Source organism: Saimiri boliviensis, chromosome 13 (genome assembly GCF_048565385.1).
Source record: "Saimiri boliviensis isolate mSaiBol1 chromosome 13, mSaiBol1.pri, whole genome shotgun sequence".
NCBI classification, from domain to species: Eukaryota; Metazoa; Chordata; class Mammalia; order Primates; family Cebidae; genus Saimiri; species Saimiri boliviensis.
In genome coordinates, this window is record NC_133461.1 from 16,479,405 (window position 1) to 16,501,308 (window position 21,904).

The 21,904-nt window shown below is 39.8% G+C and overlaps 1 protein-coding gene across 3 annotated transcripts in view; it reads right to left on the bottom strand.

The window, feature by feature from the left end:
• The window catches only part of ZCCHC2 (zinc finger CCHC-type containing 2), a 68,505-nt gene that overhangs the window by 15,374 nt on the left and 31,227 nt on the right, over positions 1 to 21,904 (bottom strand). For all 3 annotated transcript variants that reach the window (XR_012513075.1, XM_010336746.3, XM_010336747.3), the window contains 6 exons: positions 14,036 to 14,130; positions 11,548 to 11,631; positions 9,726 to 9,783; positions 7,580 to 7,715; positions 5,771 to 5,835; positions 5,292 to 5,386 (listed from right to left, as the gene is read on the bottom strand). Coding sequence is in view for 2 of the 3 variants with exons in the window: in XM_010336746.3 (XP_010335048.2) it covers positions 5,292 to 5,386; positions 5,771 to 5,835; positions 7,580 to 7,715; positions 9,726 to 9,783; positions 11,548 to 11,631; positions 14,036 to 14,130 (533 nt within the window). In the remaining variant the exon portion in view is untranslated. The remainder of the gene's footprint in view (positions 1 to 5,291; positions 5,387 to 5,770; positions 5,836 to 7,579; positions 7,716 to 9,725; positions 9,784 to 11,547; positions 11,632 to 14,035; positions 14,131 to 21,904) is intronic.

The following is a 21,904-nucleotide window of genomic DNA, read 5'->3' on the forward strand; positions in this document are numbered from 1 at the left end:
TCTTAAAACAATGGACAGAGTGAGTCAATCTTACCGACTTCAAAGAAAAAAAGAGTTAAGGTTCTTTGTAAGGTCTGTCCAATAGTATCACTTTGAGCTACCTTCTAAATCTAGATATTTTAACTTCTCAGAGCTTGTTGAAAAATTCATTTTTTAAAAGAACTCAAATGCCTATTCAATTAAAATTACTTGGTTCAAGTATTTGAGAGAATAAAACGCTTCCCATCTAGTACATGGAGTAGCCCCATGAGTTCTGCCCCAAGAGGAAGCCTATACTGAGGTAGTGAGAGGTGGTGCACAGGACCTGCCATGACCAACTAGCCGTATCTGTTTTGAACACATAAGGAGGGACTATAGGTATATCTAGTATTGGACAAGAGATAGAAACTTTGGATTTTTTCCTATGTGGCCCTGACTTAGGAAAATATTCTGTTATCTCTGTAAACCCAGTAGTTAGCACACTTCTGCCTTACAGCAAGCATTCAATATATGTTTGGTGTATAAATCCCCAAATAAGGGATTCCAGAGGGTTCTTAAGTACTCCAGATTAGTGAATCATTTCTATGGCAACTGGCAGAACCAGTAAAAGATAACGGGTATTAATTGCCTGGGCAATATACATGTCAGAAAAAAGACACAATTTGTATAATGAGCAATTCAGGTGACTAACTTGTGGCTTTTGGCTGGGATAAACTTACAACAGTGTCAAGACTGTTAACCATGACCTAGATTAGTCCAGCCACTCAACGGCTGGATGAATATTGAAGAAAAATAAAGTCATTAGGAATGTTGATGCTGCTGAATTCCGAGTAATAAATGTCAAACTGCCAAGGGAAAACTGCACATCTTATGAGTCTACAAGGGAAGTGGCAGAGGAGTTCCACGGGCAGGTAATATTTTTACAGAAAAGTAACCTGGAGGATACTTACTCAGTACTAGGCCCTGAATACAAGTCATAAGGTGACTAAAGGGATGTGAATCAACACCAATGGCTGCTTGAAGACAATCTAATGGGCCACGGTGGTCAAACAAGTTGTCATTATATTGGACTAATGATGAAACCTATAGATCTTGCATGGAAGTCTTGCATATAAATATTTCAATCAGCATATAACAAAATGAACAATCCAAGAATCAAGAGAATCAAAAATTTAACAGGATATTCTCAAACTAGAAATGAACTGAAAAGGAACCTCCCCAGCAGTGCCTACCAAAACTCAAGACAGTGAAACTATAGTAGGCATTTTCAAACTTCAAAGAGCAAATTTTAGAATATGCTTTTTAAAAAGCAGCTATCTCTCCAAATGGCATAATTTGCAAAACTATTTTCTTTACACTGTAAAAGCTGGTGAATAGTCTAATCGCCAATTGCCATAAACTAAACTGCAGCTCCAAAGAACTGAATACATAAATCTAAATCTATACTAAACATAATCTTTTGATGATTCAGAAGGTGCTTCAGAATTGTGTGGTAACTTAAGAACGTTTATAATCACAAGTTATGTGATCCTCTAGAGCAGGCGTCCCCAAACTGTGGCCCCCTGAGGCCATTTATCAGTCCCCTGCCGCACTTCAGGAAGGGGCACCTCTTTCATTGGTGGTCAGTGAGAGGAGGAGAGTATGTGGCGGCCCTCCAACAGTCTGAGGGACAGTGAACTGGCCCCCTGTGTAAAAAGTTTGGGGACGCCTGCTCTAGAGATTCAGGGGGTGTGGAAAGAGAAGATAAACCAAGTATGCCAAAGGATACTCCACAAATAGGCCTTTTAAAAAGAAACACAAACTTAAATTTTTTTTTGTCATGTCTCAAATGATAAAGGGTCTTGCACATAACAAAGATGACAAAAACAAAATTTAAAACATAAGCTACTATTCTAACACTAAAAATACTGGTTATTGGTAACTATAAACTACAGTCTGTTACAGAGTTAGGAACCATTTAGATAAATCAGGTGATAGAACCATGTATTTCACATGGGATATTAAAGGAAACTGAAGACCTTTAGATTATTCTAAATCTTTTACAAGAAGCTGAGAGATCAACCATCTCATCATTTCCCCCTAAACTTTCTGGTGCCACAATTGGCAACAGAAGAAATGGGGTGGAAGAAACACTGGGCAATAAATTAAAATGATGAACATTCTTTTTTTTTTTTTGAGATGGAGTGTCATTCTGTGTCTGTCACCCCAGCTGGAGTGCAGTGGCTCAGTCTCAGCTCACTGCAACCTTCACCTCCTGGGTTCAAGTGATTCTCCTGCCTCAGTCTTCCCAGTAGCTGGGACTACAGGTGGGTGCCACCACACCCAGCTAATTTTTATTTTTAGTAGACAGGGTTTCACCATGGTGCCAGGCTGGTCTCAAACTCCTGACCTCAAGTTATCCACCAGCCCTGACCTCTCAAAGTGCTGGGATTACAGGCGTGAGCCACTGTACCCGGCCATGGTGAGCATTCTTAATTACGAGCTAATATGCACCTCTTCAGAAGAGAGACAGAAAGCTTCGGTTTTAAAAGAAAAGACACTCCAAGAACACAAGACAACCGATGGCACTGACTTCCTGACAGGAGCCAGCACGGAGGGCTGGGTGCGATTTCTTTTCCTTTTGAAATCCTGAGTTATATAAATCTATTATTACTCAAAACAGAAGTTAAAATTTAGGTTTAATAATAAATTTTTAAAAAGTAAAACAATGCAAATCTTAGGCTAAACTTATTATTTAAAGATCCAAACAAACTGCTAATCAGAAAGACTCAGTATTTTCAACTTCAAGACAGTGTCTCCAATTTATGATATGAGCTGTTGCTCCGTACAAAAAACCCTTAGGCATGTACTGAGTTACTGAATGCTTAAAGGCAATGATTCCTTGGTGCCTTAATATTTCAAAGGGAAATTAACACACAGACGGGTTTTTTTTTTTTTTTTAACTTGGAACTGACATACAACAGCAGTGAATTTGACATCAATGAGACAAGCTGTACAAAGAATGTTACAAATTGGTGACATATGTAGAGGAGAAAATAGATGAACTTAAATATGTTGAGGTTGCTATTTTCATAATACTTGAAATTTAAGGAAAAAAAATGAATGAGTTTGTGATGCTGTTAGGAGTTTTTTTTTAATTTAATTTTTATTTTTTTTAAGAGACGTGGACTCGCTGTGTTGCTCAGGCTGGAATGCAGTGGCTACTCACAGGCGCGATCCCACTACTGATCAGCGCAGGAGTTTTGACCTGCTCCATCTCCGACCTGGGCCGGTTCACCCCTCCTCCTTAAGCAACCTGGTGGTCCCCCACTTCCGGGAGGTCACCGTATTGATGCCAAACTTCGTGCGGACACCCGATTGGCATAACGCACTACAGCCCAGAACTCCTGGGCTCAAGCGATCCTCCCACCTCAGCCTTCTGAGTAGCTGGGACTACAGGCAGGTGCCACCACACCCAGCATACAAAGTTCTTAATAATCTATACAATGTATGTTTCCCTCTAATTTATTAGAACAGGGAAAAGGAACAAAATTGCTGCACTGAACACCTAGGCACTTGGTACTAGGAAAATGCTCTTCATATGTTTTTACATGTAATTCTTACAATCTGCTGAGACAGGTATTACTCCTGTTTTACAAATGAGCAAACAAAGGCTTCAGTGAGGTCACATGCCTAAGAAACTGGTGGAGCACAACACTCAAACCCACAGCTGTCTCTGACCAAAGTCCATGTGCTTCTCCTCTGGAAATAGGCTAACATGAAAAGAACAGTTGCAAACTTCTTTAGTGAGCAGTAGTTCCCAAACCCTGTGAGATAAGAGACAGAGAGATTTTGGGGAGGGCAGGAATTTCATTCTGAAAATGGTACTTTAGGAAACAAATATGGCAGCAGCATGGAAAATGAACTAGAAAGAGAAAGAACAGAGACAGGGAGGCCTGGCAGAGTCAATCTCCAAATGTCCACCTGCAGACTTCTGCCTTCCTTATTTGGCCTTTTCCTCCTCCTCTGTTAAGCTGCCATCACCATCAGGGGGAACTTCAGAGAGTAAAGTGTAGCAAGACCCTTCTATAGACAAGATGGGTTTTATCCATGTCATTTCCCCCATAGTTCCAATGATTCAATGAGTTGGCCAGGTGTTTTTATTTTATTTATTTGAGACAGAGTTTTTCTCGTTTCCCAGGCTGGAGTGTAATGGCATCATGTCGTCTCACTGCAACCTCCGCCTCCCGGGTTTTCAAGCAATTCTCCCACCTCAGCCTCCCGGGTAGCTGGGATTACAGGTGGCTGCCACCACTTCTAGCTAATTTTTGTATTTTTAGTAGAGATGAGATTTTCATCATGTTGGTCAGGCTAGTCTCAAGCTCCCAATCTCAGGTGATCCACCTGCCTTGGTCTCCCAAAGTGCTGGGATTACAGACATGAGCCACTGCATCTGGCCCAGATGATTTTAGATTCAAAAGGTAACCATTTTTCTTTTATCACTCTTCAGCCTTTCTATAAAAATACATAGTTTAAAAATATACTGAAACTTTTAAGAAATATATTCTGGTTATTCATATTACATCACAACAGAATGTACTAACATTAGAATAACATTTAAATTAAAATATCACATTTGTGGGATCATCAAATAAATGTGTCAGGGCATCCAGGGATAAAATGTTCTCCTAGAGGTCTGTGTGCCCTTATTCCTTTTTAATAGTTAAAATTAATAGTAAAGTTAAACAAAATATGAAAAGCAATCAATGAAGCAGCAGAAGGGCATTTCTCAAACCAAATGAACCTTGAACCTAAAAATAAAGGGACCTTAAAATAATGGTGGGTAAATGTAAGCCATATAAATATAGTATAACAAAAATTTGAGGGCTGACATTCCCCTAAAGCCTCATAAAACTTCATAAAGGATGGTTATTAAATTATAAAGTCAACAGTATTCTAAAAAATGACTTTACACAGAAACACTCTCGTAAGTGGCTGGCAAAGCCAAAGGAGAGCTCCCAAATGGCCTTGGGACCTGCCTCCTGAGTCGAGACTGGCTGGAGAAGGACAACCTGGGGGACTGCTGCTGCCAGAAGGGGGGGCCGTGAAATAACTGAGGAAAAGGCAATGTTCCACCCCATGGCTGGGCGTCTTCCCTAAATTAACTCTGTGGATTTCGGAACTGTTTAATTTGGAAATAGCTATATATATCAACGCAAGGTACAATTATAGTATCAGGATTTGACACGACAGCTCAATACCTATCAGTACAATAAGTATCATGCTGAGTATATTTAGGTGAGGGGTATTTGAAAGAAAAACAACTTTCTTACCTTTCACAGTACCACCATGGGCATGCTGAGGAGTGGAGAGTCTAATACCATTTATTCTACTATTCAATCTGTTGTCAGTTTTCTTAATTTTCTCCCTAAACCAAATGAACATATTGCCAACATTTTTATAAGGTTATCTACCAAACACATTCAGTACAGTACTGATAAAATTCCCTTCAAAACTTTTTAAAATTTTTAAGGAATAATCTAAATACAATTAAGAGTCACCCTTCAGTGTAAAGCTGTAAGAATTTTACCCCTCCAAACTGAATGCAGTATTTGACAGTAGCTTTATTTTTATCATCTGCATTTATTAGTATTTTGAACCAAAAGAGTTAAACCCAGAATTAAAAATATAAAGAAAACTAACTAAAAAAACACGCTGTATACTATTATAAACTAAACATGCCGATTATCAAAGGCTATGTGCTCTCTTTCCCTACCAATCTCTACTACTGGCAACATTACATTGAACCTACTTTTCTGTTTGTGGCTTTCCTTTCTTCTTATTTATTGAAGATAAACCCCGTTTTTCAGCAGAATGCTAGTAGAAAGAATAAAAAGACAAATCAGAAAAAAGCTAAACCATACTGATGTTTTTACTCTGACAGTAAACATTAACATGATATATTCCCAGTTGCATATTCTAACAAGTGTTGATTTCCAATCTATTTTTGAAGTTTCCAACTTGAACCACTAAAAAAATTTACGTATTCTGTGACAAATACATGCATATTTTCCTCATGATTCATACAGTATTATTTTCTACTTTTCCTTTAAAACGAACGTACATTCTGTTTGACTATAAAATGAAACACAATCAAGTGACTGGTACTTACTGTAGGTTTACTCTCTTAAAACACAATCTGATAAAACTGTCAGCACATAATTATGTCAACTCTAAGAAAAGAGGGTGCAGGCACTGAAGTAGGGAAAGTAAACTCAGATAGGCTTTGAAAATAGGGTATTAATTATTACTGAAACTATTTATGGTTTCTCAGAATATGCTTTAATGCATAAAAACACATTCTCAGAGAGTTAACATTTGGATCTGAGTGTTGGCCAGAGACAACATCGGGTTAACGAAGCTATTTTCTAGAGAGAAGTTTCATTCCATACTTGTAACATATACATAGGGACCTCCCCCCGTATCTGTGAGCCCATACGACACTAAACATACACTTAAGAGCATTCTGCTCTCTGATCACACTTAAATCTTAAGAAAGCAAACATCCCCTAATGCATTCTCAAGTGTCAGTAAACTGATTCAACTATTCATGAAGAAAGGTCAGTTGGAAAATTTACATCACAAATAGCAAGAGAGTGACTGAAATGTGAATCCTTCTTTCAATTCTTTCAAGAGCAAAAAATTTTGGCGTAACAATCCAACGTACGTCTTCTTAGAATAAACAGTGAAGGTATTATTTTTTTAATTTTTATTGTTTTAAATTTATTTTATTTTTTATTTTTTTATTTTTTTGAGATGGAGTTTCGCTCTTGTTACCCAGGCTGGAGTGCAATGGCGCAATCTTGGCTCACCGCAACCTCCGCCTCCTGGGTTCAGGCAATTCTCCTGTCTCAGCCTCCTGAGTAGCTGGGATTACAGGCACACACCACCATGCCCAGCTAATTTTTTGTATTTTTAGTAGAGACAGGGTTTCACCATGTTGACCAGGATGGTCTTGATCTCATGACCTCGTGATCCACCCGCCTCGGCCTCCCGAAGTGCTGGGATTACAGGCTTGAGCCACTGTGCCCGACCCTTATTTTATTTTTTAAACAGGGTCTCACTCTGTTGTGCAGGCAGAAGTCAAGTGGTATAATCATGGCTCACAGTAGCCTTGAACTCCTGGGCTCAAGTGATCCTTCTGCCTCAGCCTCCCAAGTAGCTGAGAATACAGGTGTGCACCACCACATACTAAAAAATTCTTAAATTTTTTAGAGAGACAGGGTCTCACTATGTTGCCCATGGTGGTCAAATGTGTGGCCTCAAGCAATCCTCCTATCTTGGTCTTCTAAAGTGCTGGGATTAGAAGTGACCCATGGCGCCTGGTGAGGTGTCATATTAAAGTGTACTAATTTTACACAAGCAATAAAAGTAATCTAAATATACTTTCAGGTCTCAAAAGAGCTTAGCTCATATCTAAATATAAAGTCTAATACTTAAACATTCCTGTATTTCTTCTTACCAGATATACCGTCTGACTGAAAGCTCAGAGAACTTAATTTTTTTCTTATAGAGTAGCAATGCTTTAACTACATAGCTACAAAACAAACTCCCCACACACCTGGTCAGCTGAGGTCACACAGTGCTCTGGGTGCTGAATGGCGGTACAGCTTTGCTTCCTCCAATCCACAATCCCATTCTGTTCAGAATATTGCATGGTAAGCCCATCCAAAGGAGAACAACTCGTACCAATCGTGCTGCCAAAGAAAAGGTTATGAAAGTGTGAAAAATCTGTCCTCAATAATAAACTGCTATTTCATGTCAATAAAGAAGTTACAGTAAGCCTTTCTTCAGCGTATTAGTTTCTTAATGGAATGCCTAGTGATAGGTCTAAGAAAAAACAAGTATATTATGAGAAATAAACCACTACACATCTGTTTATCATTAATACCTGTCTCTAAAAATAGTAACAGCTGCACACTTTTTTAGATGCTATGTGATGGTGATCATTATACACTGCTGACAGTCGGTAAGAGAGGCTTACACAAACCTACATCTTGAGAGCACTGCTGTCCTGAGTACTTAAGTAACTGGGCACATGAAGGGAGAGATAATGAGAACAAAAACCAAAAGAAACAGACAAGAGAAACAGGCCCAAACAGAATCCAGATTCTAAACTTATTGGACACAGACTTTCAGGTAACAGTGCTTAACAGATTAAGGATTTTGGAAGAGAAATTTGGAAAACACAAAAAATTTAAATTCAAGAACTGTAAAATAAACTAACATTACAAACTCAACAAATGGGAAATAGATGGAAAAAATAGTGAAGGGGAAACAGATGAAGAAAAAGAAGAAGAAATTTGGTCAGAAGAAAACAGATTAAAGCACTGACAGTGAAAAAAATACGAAAAACAAAAAAGGCTTAAAAGACATGGGACATGATGAAAAACCTAACATACAAAGGATTTGGAGTTTTGGAAGAAGGAGCAAGAGAAAAGCGCAGAAGAAATAGTTGAAGAGGTAAGAGCTAGGAGTTTTCTAAAATCAAAACACATCAAGCTACAGATTCAAGGAGAATTCATGCAAAGGAAGCTAGGAAAACCACTGAAAACCAGACAACGACAAAACCTTGAAAGCAATCGAGAGAGAAATGCACGTTATCTTCAAAAGAGCAGTGGTAAGACTGACTGAAACTCTGGATGCCAAATGACTTAAGTGTGAGTTCCTCTCAAACGCAGAATCCAGAGTAACAGCGTTTATTTAGGAAGTGATCCTAGAAAGCAGGAGTAAGGGAGTGGAGAGAATAAAATGGCAAAGGACTGCAATGGAGAGGCCACAGTGGAGGCTGGAAGCAACAGGGGACCCAAGCCTCTGGGCCCTCCCAGAACAACAGACCCAAAGGATGGAGGCAGCTTCCTGTGGATGCAGCAAAGGTCCTGAGGCAGGAAGTGGAAAGTCTCACAGTGCATACTCGAGGAGCAGAGCACTAATGTAGTATGAGTCAGAAATCACACAGATGATTTTATGTCATCTGCAGGAGAAACTGGAGTTGAGCAGAGAGAGTAAGATGCAAGGAAATAAAGGGAGAAACTAGAAGATGGGGAAGCTATACTTTCAAAAAGCTCACAGAAAATAACTGCCCAATTAGAATCCCACATGTGACAAAAGTATCTTTTAAAAATGAAGGCAAAATAAACATTTTTTTCCAAATAAAAATTAAGGGCATTCATCACTGGCAGATTTGAGTATAGGAAATATGCAAGCGTTCTTCAATTGAAAGGAAAATAATCATAGGTGGATGCTCAGAGACACAGGAAGCAATCAGTATCTACACCAACACTGTGAAAACGTTTCATGGGGCTTAAAACTGTAACAGTGAATTAAAATGCATGACAGCCATGGCTTACAAGTTAGGGGGAAATAAATGAAGTTACAGTAATCTAAGGTCTTCAAATTGTTTGGGAACAATATAAGCACAAATTAATATCCAACTTTAATGAGTCAAAGATATATTATATACTCTCTAGGGTAACCACTAGAAGAATTTAAAAACATTGTAAAACTATCAAGGCTAGTAGAAAAAACAAAACAAAAAAAAACAGAATAAAAGGAGGCAAAAAACATGAGAAAAGGAAACAGATAGAACAGAGAAATGAACAGCAAAATGACAGATTTATAGCCAAATACATCAGGAGTTTAATTAAATGTTACAACAATTTAAAAATGTACCAAGGCACTTTTTGTTTTTGAAACAGGACACCTACTTCACAATGGGACTTTTCCCAGTATGCTTCTTATGGATTATGGCATGCTGCAATACATCTAGGAGAGAGGAAAAAGTAACTTAAAAATGCTGCAGCAAAAACCAACAGAAGGATGCTGTAAGTTTGCATGATCATAACCACTGGTGACAGCTGTATGAAGCACTTCTGAGCATTTCTCAATGTAGAAGTTATCTTGAAGTCTTTTCAAAAACACAGTATACTCTGAATTACCTTTTATATCCTCTCAAGTGTTTTCCACCTAAAAGCAAATCAATCTTGTTCAAAACTAGGAAAGTCTAATATGAGTATGTCCCTACAAAATAAAAACATCCAATTTCAGATAGAACTCTTTTTTAACTATTAAAAAATGAAGAGTTTCAAACAGTCAAACACGTATCTATTACTATAACAAACACCCATGTATACCACCTTCTAGACTTCTCTGCATTTCCCTCTAAGGAAAAATATCACACAGGTATGAATGAAGGTCTACCTCCATTCCATTCCCCTTCATCCCTCCACAGAGGCTAACTAGTGCCTTACTTGTTCAAACATTCTAGTACAAGTATTTACTTTAACTATCCATACACGTGTGCTAATAAACACATATAGGTGTTACAGGCTTCAATATACAACTGTCCTTCAGTATTTGCATATAATTTATGCACACACACCTCCTATATACTTCAAATCATCTCTATATTACTAATAATACCTAATACAATGTAGATGCTATGTAAATAGTTGTTATGCTGTATTGTTTAAGGGAAAAACAACAAGAAAAACAGTCTATACATGTACAGATGCAATTTTTCCCCCAAATACTTTCAGCCCACAGTTGGTTAAACCCAACAATGCAGAGATGGAGACCCAACTGTACTATAAATATCCTTTATTTTAGTTACTACCTAGCACAAAGACGTAATTTATTTAAACTTTACTAACATTTGAAATGTTCAGGCAATTTCCTGGTATTTGCCCTTGCAAACAATGCTGCCTCAAGGATCTGTGCCCATGTCCTCTTTTGCACATGTGTAACAATTTTCATAGATGCAGAATTGCCAAACAGCAGCATATAATTATCTCCAACTTCATTTCATAGTCTATGTCAAATTTCTGCCCAAAATAGTTGTGTCAATTTATGTCCCCATCAGCAGTGCCTGAGAGTTCCCACTGCTTCATATCCTTGATGTCAGACTTCAAAACGTTTTGTCAATCTGCTGAGCGTGAGATGACACCTGTTTCCATTTGCATTTTCCTGACTACCAGTGAGGCTGCACACTGTGTAACATCTGTTCACGTTTCCTCATGTAAGAATCACTTATTTATGTCTTTCACCTATATTTCTGTTGGGCTGATTGTCTCACTGACTTTTCACGAAGATCCTCCCATAGTCTGGAGATAGTCTTACCTATAAATATCCTGCAATCACCACCTCCCAGGTGTATGGTTCCTTTTGTCATATGGAAGCTCTAATTTAGATTAGTAAGATCTCTACTGTGGTCATGATCTACTTTGTTCAAAAAAGGATTCTCCTCCCAAATTAACATTTAAAAGTTTAAATTTTACATTTTACATATAAGTTGTTACTCACTTGACTGTCTTCTGCATGATGTAATTAGGACTCTAATTCTACGTAATTTTTCATATGGAAAGTCAATTGCCTAACAGCATTTACCAAAGTCTATCCTTTCTCCACTTATTTGTAATGCAACCTCTGTCACATTCCAATTCTTATATGTCAGTTTCTCCACTCCTTAATCTGTTCTATCCATGAGCTATCAGCAGGCAGAATGATTTACGCTAGTGAGTCTACATTTACCTTCTTCTTGACTTGAAGCTTCAGAGCTGTCTTCTTTTAAGTGTTCTAATATCTTAGAAGTCTTCAGAGAGGATTGTAAGGTATCTGCAGGAAGTATTCAATACTATTAATGTTTCAGAAAAACTAAAATAAAGAAAACAAATATAATTATCGTTTTTTTTTAACCCAAGGAAAACGAATGGAGGGTAAATGGTAAAGAAAATATGGCTACTAAGGAGAAGGCAAAAAGACACAGCCCAAAGCACTGGACTGTGTGAGTAGGAAACCTCATCAAGGAGCCAGCTATACCCTGAAGAGCGAACGACCTAGGCAAGTCATTTCATATCTGTCAGCCTCAGTGTGTTCCTGTGCAAAGTGAGGAAGTAAGGTGGAAAGATGCTTCTCAAACATCTGTGGTGTGGTAAAGATTTTTTATTTTTTTAATCTTTAGTTTGTTGTGAATCGTTACTTTTGTAAAACACAATAAAATAATGTTGTGGCAATGTCAAATTGCTAATCTCTCAGTGCCTGCTCTCAATTTCTGTTCTCCTTTTACAGGCCAGTAAGAAGCAATTTATGGACCAGCGCTGGCCCATGCAACACATTTTGGACTACTTCTCCATAAAATACAGGCCAGGACTCCAGAGTTCAACATCTTAACTCATTCAGGACTTTAGCATTGCTTTTTTTCAGTGCCAGTTGTCAGGATATGAAGTGATGCTCTCTGTCCCAGGAAATACAAAGGTAAAGCTACCAAATTTTCAGAAAATAAAATAAAAACAAAGCAAAACCCAACAGTGTATGCAAATAAACCTTTACAACAGTATATTCACTGGTGAAACAACTCAGATATGCATGAACATTAGGCTGACGAGATTTCCCACAATCTCAAGTGCTGTACTTTCATTCAGTGTTTTGATTTTACAATCTGGTAGATTTTACAACAAAATCTACCAACCTCTTTAGCACTGCTCGTGTAATTTAAATGCTGCCACGCCCTCAAGATGAGTTTATTATTTATATATGTACTCCTCAGTTGGGTGAGTTTTCCTGAGCAGCCTGTTCATCTAAACTAAAAGTTTAACTTTGTGCTTCAATTTGATGCCTTTTTGAAATGAAACAGATGCTACTGATACATGTTCAATAAAAGGCACCTACATTTGGCTCAGAGAGAAAATCACCGATGGTTAAATCTACGTAGCTCCAGAATGATCATGATTCTCTTTAATAAATGCTCTTTGCTACCATTCAGACATAAATTTAACCATGAAGTTGTGCATCTTGTCTTGGTCAACTAGTCATAAAGAGTCACATTTTTAATTCTGACTGATAATTACGTTAGCATGTAACACAATTAGAGAAACTTTCAAGGTTAGCCTGTGTAACAGGCAATCATACTGTTCTTTTACCTCTTTCTCCCACCTCAAATTGAGAAAATACGTGTTTTTCTTTCCCCTTTAAATACAAGAAAACATGACTGCTGAAAGCAGAGGGACAGTTTTAAAGAAGAAAAATGTTCCTTGCCATAGTAGGTATGCCTGGAGTTTAGCACAAATTCTGCTAAAGGACACACCAATGTTCCTGACAAAATATTTGCAAAAGGCAGGCTGAGGGAGATATGTACAAAATTAAAAGACAGACAGTGGTGAAAGCTGAAGCACAAGGACAAAATTCAACATACAGAACATAACAAAAACTCGCAAAGCTTCATGGAAGAGGTGAGGTTTCAGCTGGGCCTTAAAACAGGTGTGATTTTAATGGGCTATGACAAACGGATGGGTGTTTAAGTAAGGGTACAAACTCGAAAAGACACCAGGCAGGCAACGGCTGGGTGTGCTGGGAGACAGAGAACAGAGAGCAGAAGGAAGCTCCCGGGAGGTCACAGTGGGGCCTGAATTTCAGACCAAGCAGGAATTTAACACACTTATCCTTGTGATAATCCAGAGTAGGAAACTAGAATCAGAGAAAAGAGTGAGAGTTTCCTTTGATAGTCCCTGCAAGAAAGAAAGGCCTAACTGTAAACGAGGGGATGGTAAGGAAGGGACATAAAGGAAGACATTATTTGTCTAGCATGGGTTGTCCTTTCTGTGACTGAAAACGGAGAGGTAGAGTGAGAAGAATAAGGCTAATATTTTCTGCCTGATCAGCTGGCTGGAAAGGTCAATTGGGAACAGGTGAGAGGAGGAAGGCAGACAAGATCATACCCCAGCGTGTGGTGCTGTAAGGTCTCCAGCCGGTGAGGGAACAGTTCTGCCAAAGAAATGAAGGACTGGCCACACTCCAAACTCTAGAGAGACTCAGACCTTACCTTGGAATCAGTCTGCTCTATTAGCTTTTATACATGACTTTGTTTACAACTGCCATGTAAAATTCATTAAAAATGACAAATAATTGTATGTCACTATTCTTTAATCTTAACTAAAGTGACAAACCTACACAAAATGACATGGTAAAGCAACAAAATCCAACAAAGAAAAAATATTTCCGCAGAAGGACAGAGGATGCTTACTGAGACTGTGTAGGGAGTCTGCCGATATGGACTGAAAGAAGCTGTGTACTTTCTGACTCTGTAGAAAAGCTTGTGATGAACTTGAAAATAGCTGCCTGTATATAAAAAGAAAAGAGATTTGTTAATTTCAGATAATATAAATCCACAAGAAGCTCAGTTTCAATTACAAGACAGACTTAAGTGGCAATTTAATTCAGATACGGGAAAATATTCTTCCTATAGAAAAGAATATTATTTTCTAACGTATTTCCTATAGGAAGAAGTCAGTAAAACTTAATAAAACTCATTTGGCTTAGGCCGGGCGCGGTGGCTCAAGCCTGTAATCCCAGCACTTTGGGAGGCCGAGGCGGGTGGATCACAAGGTCGAGAGATCGAGACCATCCTGGTCAACATAGTGAAACCCCGTCTCTACTAAAGATACAAAAAATTAGCTGGGCATGGTGGCACGTGCGTGTAATCCCAGCTACTCAGGAGGCTGAGGCAGGAGAATTGCCTGAACCCAGGAGGCGGAGGTTGCGGTGAGCCGAGATCGTGCCATTGCACTCCAGCCTGGGTAACAAGGGCGAAACTCCGTCTCAAAAAAAAAAAAAAAAAAAAACTCATTTGGCAGAAGCAACTACATAGATCCACTTTTAATTTTGTATAATCTTATGGTAAGGTTTCAATTCTGTCCCAAAAATGTATTATTTCAGCCTCTGTCCAAGTGGTCCAACAGCCACCCTTCTGTTAAAAAAAACAAACAACTGCAATTTCTTTACTCTTCTTTACAGGTGTTCTTCTCCTTATTTGGCTGTACTTTTTTTTTTAATTTATTTTCTATTTTTTTGAGATACGAGTTTTGCTCCTATTGCCCAGGCTACAGTGTTATGGCTCGATCTCAGTTCACTGCAACCTCCGCCTCCCTGGGTTCAAGCGATTTCTCCTGTCTCAGCCTCTTGAGTAGCTGGGATTACAGGCATGTGCCACCACACCCAGCTAATTTTATATTTTTTAGTAGAGGCGGGGTTTCACCATGTTGGTCAGGCTAGTGTCTCCTGACCTCAGGTGAGCCGCCCACCTCGGCCTCCCAAAGTGCTGGGATTACAGGCAAAAGCCACACCACCCAGCCTTCGGCTGTACTATTAAAGGACCTTTCCACACTATCAAAGTGGGAGGTTGGAAATTCTGGGATGCTAAGAGCCTTGGAAAATATGGAACAGTCAATTATGTAGTTATCGTATATCATACATGTATTACTACAACCTAAGGCACCGCTGACTAATGATTCATGTTGAATGTGTACCATGCCATGAGTCCAAGTTATCTCTGAAACCCAGCTTTCCCCATATTTTATTAATGTAATTAAAAGACTCCAGCTGGAGGTCTGTCTTACAGTGGTACCTGTAAAAGGGGTCTTGGGCATACAATTAGAGCAGAATCTACCAGGAAGTTTACTTTGGATTTGAATATCAGTTCAACCACTTATAAGCTAACGCACCCTAAACAAGCTAGTTAGCCTTTCACCTTCCAGTTTCTCAAGGTTACAAGAGTCAAATAGTGCACACAGATAAACTGTCACCCTACCCATTACTTAGGCCCTCAACACACAAATTATTTTGAACACTTTTGATGTTCATTTTAAATTTTAATTCTTAATTTTCCCGCCAAAGGTTTTTGATCTATCGTTCAGATTAACTGTAGAATCATTAACATACCAACAGATGATTCTTATGGGCCAAAGTTGCCTTGTATATTATGCAAAATTGCTTCGTGGTATTCCAGTGTGGAAGTAAACAATCAAAAGAAGACATGGGTGAAATGAAGAGTGGAAAGAACTGAGATCTGAATTCAGAAGCAAATCTGGATTTCCAGGTCTGAACATATTACATAACGCTGACACTAAAATCCAAAGGCAGTGGTGGAACCCACACTCAGTCACGTTAGAAACCAACTGGTCAAAAGCACAGGCACACCCTCAACTCAAGGCCTGAGTCCCAATGGACAGCCCAGATATAACTCCAAATACTATACAGACATCCACTACAGGAACAATGAGTATTACATTTAAAGCACAAATAAGATAAAGGCAGGGGAACTAAATCAGTATATAAACTAAAGTCAAGGCTGATTAATGAATAAGTACAAAATGGCAATTATACCGACATTAAAAACTCAAAGTGGCCACAAACTACTTGATAAATAAGAAAAACAAGAATACATTTTGACATGATAGAAATCTTCCAACCACAAATGCCATTCATGCCATATTTTCATTTTCCTAACCTACAGCATATTTGAGAATAAATGTAGTATGTCCTGTACCAACCAATCTGTTATAACTTATAAACTTATTTCCTATTTCTGTTTCCTTTCTTCCCTCTTTTAAAACTGCTACACTTCTGAGACACAAATAATGACCTACTAATTTAAAATCCACAAATTGAGAAGGAAGAGTCCTGACATGGTGTTGGGGCCACAGGCTAGCCATTTGGGAAAAGATACGAATCCCTACCATACTCCTTACATCAAAATCAATTACAAATGAATCCAAGATTTTTTCTTAATGGAAGTATTAGAAGAAAACATATTTAAAAAAATATTTTTTGAAACATATTTCAAGTATGTTTTCAAACATATCTTTGAAAAGGTCTTTCTAGGCCTGACACAAAACCCTGAAACCACAAGAAAAAAGATCAATAAATTTGACTACATAAAAATTTAAAACACCCGTATGGTCAAGAAGTAATCGCAAGCAGGGATCTTTCCTTTATTTAACAACTAACTCTTCTAACCAGTGACACCAATAATGTGTAGAAAGGACTGAAAAGGCCATTCACAGGGAGGCAGTTAAAGTCACTCAAACACAAACTGAAATCAGACTGTCTTTCTTTCTGAGATAAGCAAAGAAGAGCAATTGTTAATGTTTTGTGTCTGCTTAGGTGGGACATACAAGTACGAGGCATCAGAGGATATAAAGTGCTGCCACCTTTTTAGAAATAATTTTAAAATATTACATATTAAAAATACATGTAACTTGCCCAATTACAATATATATATATATATATATATTTTTTTTTGAGATGGAGTTTCGCTCTTGTTACCCAGGCTGGAGTGCAATGGCACGATCTCGGCTCACCGCAACCTCCGCCTCCTGGGTTCAGGCAATTCTCCTGCCTCAGCCTCCTGAGTAGCTGGGATTATAGGCACGCACCACCATGCCCAGCTAATTTTTTATATTTTAGTAGAGACGGGGTTTCACCATGTTGACCAGGTTGGTCTCAATCTCTCGACCTTGTGATCCACCCGCCTCGGCCTCCCAAAGTGCTGGGATTACAGGCTTGAGCCACCGCGCCCGGCCTTACAATATTTCTATAAATTCATCTTACATTTAAATATGTACCCATATGTGTTAAGAATATATACCTCCTGGAGACAATTGCTTGAGCCTAGGAGTTTGAGATAAGCTTGGACAACAGAGCAAGGTCCTGTCTCAAAAAAAAAAAAAAATTAATAAAAATAAAAAGTAAAAAATTAAATAATCATATACCTGGACATTGTAGTTTAAAAATATTTAGAAACAACTAAAATGGACATAAAACATGTTGATTAATTTAATTATGGTTCAGCTAAAAAGGAATCAAAGCAGCCATCTTTTTACATATAAGATGTGTTATCACATCCCAATACATTTAAAGAAGTAAGTGGCAGGAAAGTATTAATACATATAAAATACTTCCATTTGGACAGTAAAGGAAATATATATATATATATAAATCTAAGGGCATGTACATGCACAGAAAATTTTGGGAAAGTTAGGCTACTTTAGCTGCTAAATTTGGAGAATGGGAAATTGGGAAATTTTCACAGTACACACCTCTGCATTCTTCACAATTGGCTTTAATAACATCTTTACAGTAAAAACGTTTAGAAATCACACAGATACAGACAGGCACAAGAGGCCAAGAATGATCACTGCTGAAGAGAATCCTAAAAGACTTAACAAGCAGTCACCCATACACTTTTTTTTTTCTTTTGAGATGAAGTCTTGCTCTTGTCACCCAGGCTGGAGTGCAATGGCACGATCTCAGCTCACTGCCACCTCCGCCTCCCGGGCTCAAGCGATTCTCCTGCCTTAGCCTCCCAAGTAGCTGGGATTACAGGCGCCTGCCACCAACACCTGTCTAATTTTTGCATTTTTAGTAGAGTCAGGGTTTCCCCATGTTGGCTAGGCTGGTCTTGAACTCCTGACCTCAGGTGATTCGACCCTGTTGGCCTCACAAGGTGCTGGGATTACAGGTGTGAGACACTGAACCGGCCTCTTTTTTTTTTTTTTTTTTTTTTTTTAGAGAGAGATACTCTGTTGCCCAGGCTGGAGTTCAGTAGTGCAATCACAGCTCACTCTGGGCTCAAGTGATCCTCCCACTGCAGCCTCTGAAGTAGCTGGGCCTACAGGTATACACCACTACATCTGGCTAATTTTTAAAATTTTTGTTGTGGAGATGGGGTTTCACATTGCCCAGGCTGCTGGCCTTAAGCAATCCTGTCTTGGCTTCCCAAAGTGCTGTGACTACAGGCATGAACCACTGTGCCCAGCCACTTACTTTTTAATTGGGATCTTAGCTGAGAGCTATTTTTTGAAAATGGCTCCTTCCGGAAATAGTTAATCTTTTCCTTCTGAAAATCTCAAACTTATAAATACAGTACAAAGAATTTTTTCCTAAAACATAAATACCTGAGGTAATGGCCAACTCCTGGGAAGGTATCAGTATTTCCTACAATCTCCTACCATCAGTATCAGATTAACACTAACCAATTTTTATCTTCTATTCCTCAGATCCCCTCTAAGTTTTGCCAATTGACCCCAAAATGTCTTTTTCATATCAAAGCTCCAGTTCAGCATCCAGCGCCACACTCAGCTGTCACACCTAAGAGGACAGGCCAGGTATACTGTGGAATGCTTTCCACAGATGTTTGTCTGGGGCTTCCCTGCAATTAGATTCCTGGCAAGAACAAAGGAGTGGGGCTGTGTGCTTCTGCTGTAGCCTGTCTCTCCTGGAGGAGATGGAGATGCTGACTGCCCACCACAGATACATTCACTTCAGCTGATTACAATGGCGCATCTCAAGGCTTCTCCACTCTAAAGTTACTTTCTCCTTTTATGATTAACAAGCATTATTCTGGTAAAGGACTTTGAAGCTAATGGTAAATATCCTATTCCTCAAACATTCAATGTATTCACTTAATTTATTTCAACATGGACTGACAGTTTCCTGTTTTGTGCAATGTACTGTTATTTGTCCTGATGTTTTATTTACCCCAGATTTGACCGCTGAAGCCCCGTCAAGCTGGCTGTGTCCTTCTGACAAAAGTGCATCATTCTTTGAGGACACCAGGTTTTCTGGCACACAGGCTCATCTTGTACTTTTCCTGCCCCAGCCCTGAAATCAGCTTTTCAAAACTTCAAAAAGCTCTAGTTCCTTTTAGTGGAGAATCACATACAGAAGTGAGGATCTGGGCACAGGTATGCCCCTGCTACTTCCAGACCCTTTCAATGAACAGAGCTAGGAAACATGTATTACACATATGCACCCATATCCATTTCTATATCTGCATATACTGGATATCATGAACTCACACCAATGGCTTCAATTCCAATCAGACACTCTAAGGATTAGGGTTCAATCTGGTTTTGTTGTTTTTCATAGGATAACGCCCTTTTCCAAAAGAAAGAAACCTGTTTCTCACTGTCCTGAATATATTTACATAGCTGTTCCAATCCCCTGTAGCAAGCTCTCCCCTCTGTGGCTGCTACTCCCTTTCAAACCCTTGACAGGTGCCCACCTAGGCTTCAATGGCCAGTTGGGCCATCACTCCACACATCTGGCTTCTCCAGCTCTGTGACACGGGCCAGGCCTCCCACCACCATCGCCCAAGAGGAAATAGCCTCCTCACCCCATACAGGTTCCCTTCTCCAGTCCATCAGGGTACATCCTCCCATCCTGATGCTGATGTCTACCTTGCTTTGCCTCACTGACTGGCTTTAGAACATAACTGGTCAGAAGGGACAGGGGAAAAAACAGGAGCCAGCAATGACTTTTGAAACATGACAGTCATACAAAGAATGCAGTCAATGGTATTACTAAGCCTTGAACCACATAGTTCAGTGTATCTCCTAGAATACACAGGCATCAAGGTTTTTTTTAAGACAGGGTCTGGCTCTGTCATCCATTATGGAGGGCAGTGTCACTATCATAGTTCTCTGCAGCCTCAAACTCCTGGGCTCAAGTGATCCTCTGGTGTCAGCCTCCTGAGTAGCTGGACCTACAGGTGCCACACATCTGGCTAATTTTTAAGATTTTTTTGTAGAGACGGAGTCTCATTATGATGCCCAGGCTGGTCTAAACTTCTAGCCTCAAATGATCTTCCAGCCTCAGTCTCCCAAAGTGCTGGGATTATGGGCATGAGCTACCGTGGCCGGCCCTCTCCCTTTCTCTAAACCTTTCCCCTGTTCCTTCTGAGATTCTGTAAATATGCCAGACTCTGTGCATGCAGCCTGTATCTCCTTATTTCTAACACAATCTGGCCAGCCCCTGGGCTCCAGCTGTGCTCACCGCCACTCAGGTGGAAGGTGCTCCTCTCCCCTCAGCCTCCTGGCATATATGCACCTGCACTCCCTTGAACCTGCCACTCATCTGGTCTGAGTCAACTGGACCTGGTCTTTGTCACCCACCAACCTTAGGTCACTCTTCCATGCTTAAATTCAGTTTTGGTCCTGGCCTCACTGTCTCTTCCACTCCAAATCTTCTGTCATGCTGGGGGCCTACACGGCCACACGGGTGTCTGCAGGGGTGCCCCACCTGACACATGGCCACATGGGTGTCTGCAGGGGTGCCCCAACTGGCACATGACCACTGGGTGTCTGCAGGGGTGCCCCAACTGACACTAGGCTCTTTGGCTGCCTTTTCCCCAGTGACTTCCTCCAATTCCTGTCTTGCATTTTACTTCCAGTCACACCCTGGATCTTGTCGTACAATGAAAATACTCCCCCTCTCCCCCTCCCAGATTTCTGCTTGTCTCTGCTGGGGAGCAAACACTCATCCCCTTCTTTTCAGCCCTGCCCATCCCGAGAATACTCACTGGTCCCAATTCTCTACTCAGGATGGGGGCTGTAGCAGTCAATGACACACACCTCTGCTCTCCCTCAGGAAATCGGCTTCCCAAACTGGGCCACCCCAGGTTTAGAAGGCAGATGACAGGCTGTCTTACTTAAGCCCTGACCCCAAGTACTATAGGCTCCAGCACTGCTTTTATATAATGTACTTATTAATAACTGCAAGTTTCCAGTAAAACAGCATATTTCCTTGGCCATTATTCCTGAATTTATCTCCCTTCTACAGGGAAGCCCTCAGAGAGATGAGTGCCACAACTGCCAAAACCAGATGCTGACCTCCACTGTCACCTCCAGATCCATTCACCCAGATGCCTCCGCTCCCATCCCAATGAGAGTCTGGCTGCTTAATTACCCGATTACTCCCATGGCGCCTGTTTTCCAAGCACAGTTCATTCCCCTCTATCAGACTCACCTATTTTCACTTCCTAGTCCAGCTTAGATCTAGTAACTGTCCATCATTTGTTAAAAACGGAACATTTTCCCCCAAATTCCCTTGTTTCATTGTCTTCTTGTCACATCCAAGAAAGCCCCATCCAGGACAAACACAACCACTTGCTTTCCTGACACTTGGACCTGAGCTGCCAGGAAAGAGTTAAAAAATAATTCACACAACACGACAGACCAATACCACAATAATTTATTGATCTTTAATCTCAAATGGACTCCACACCTTGCCCAGCTCACTTTCCTTCATCAAGTTGTTCTCCAGATCTCCACAC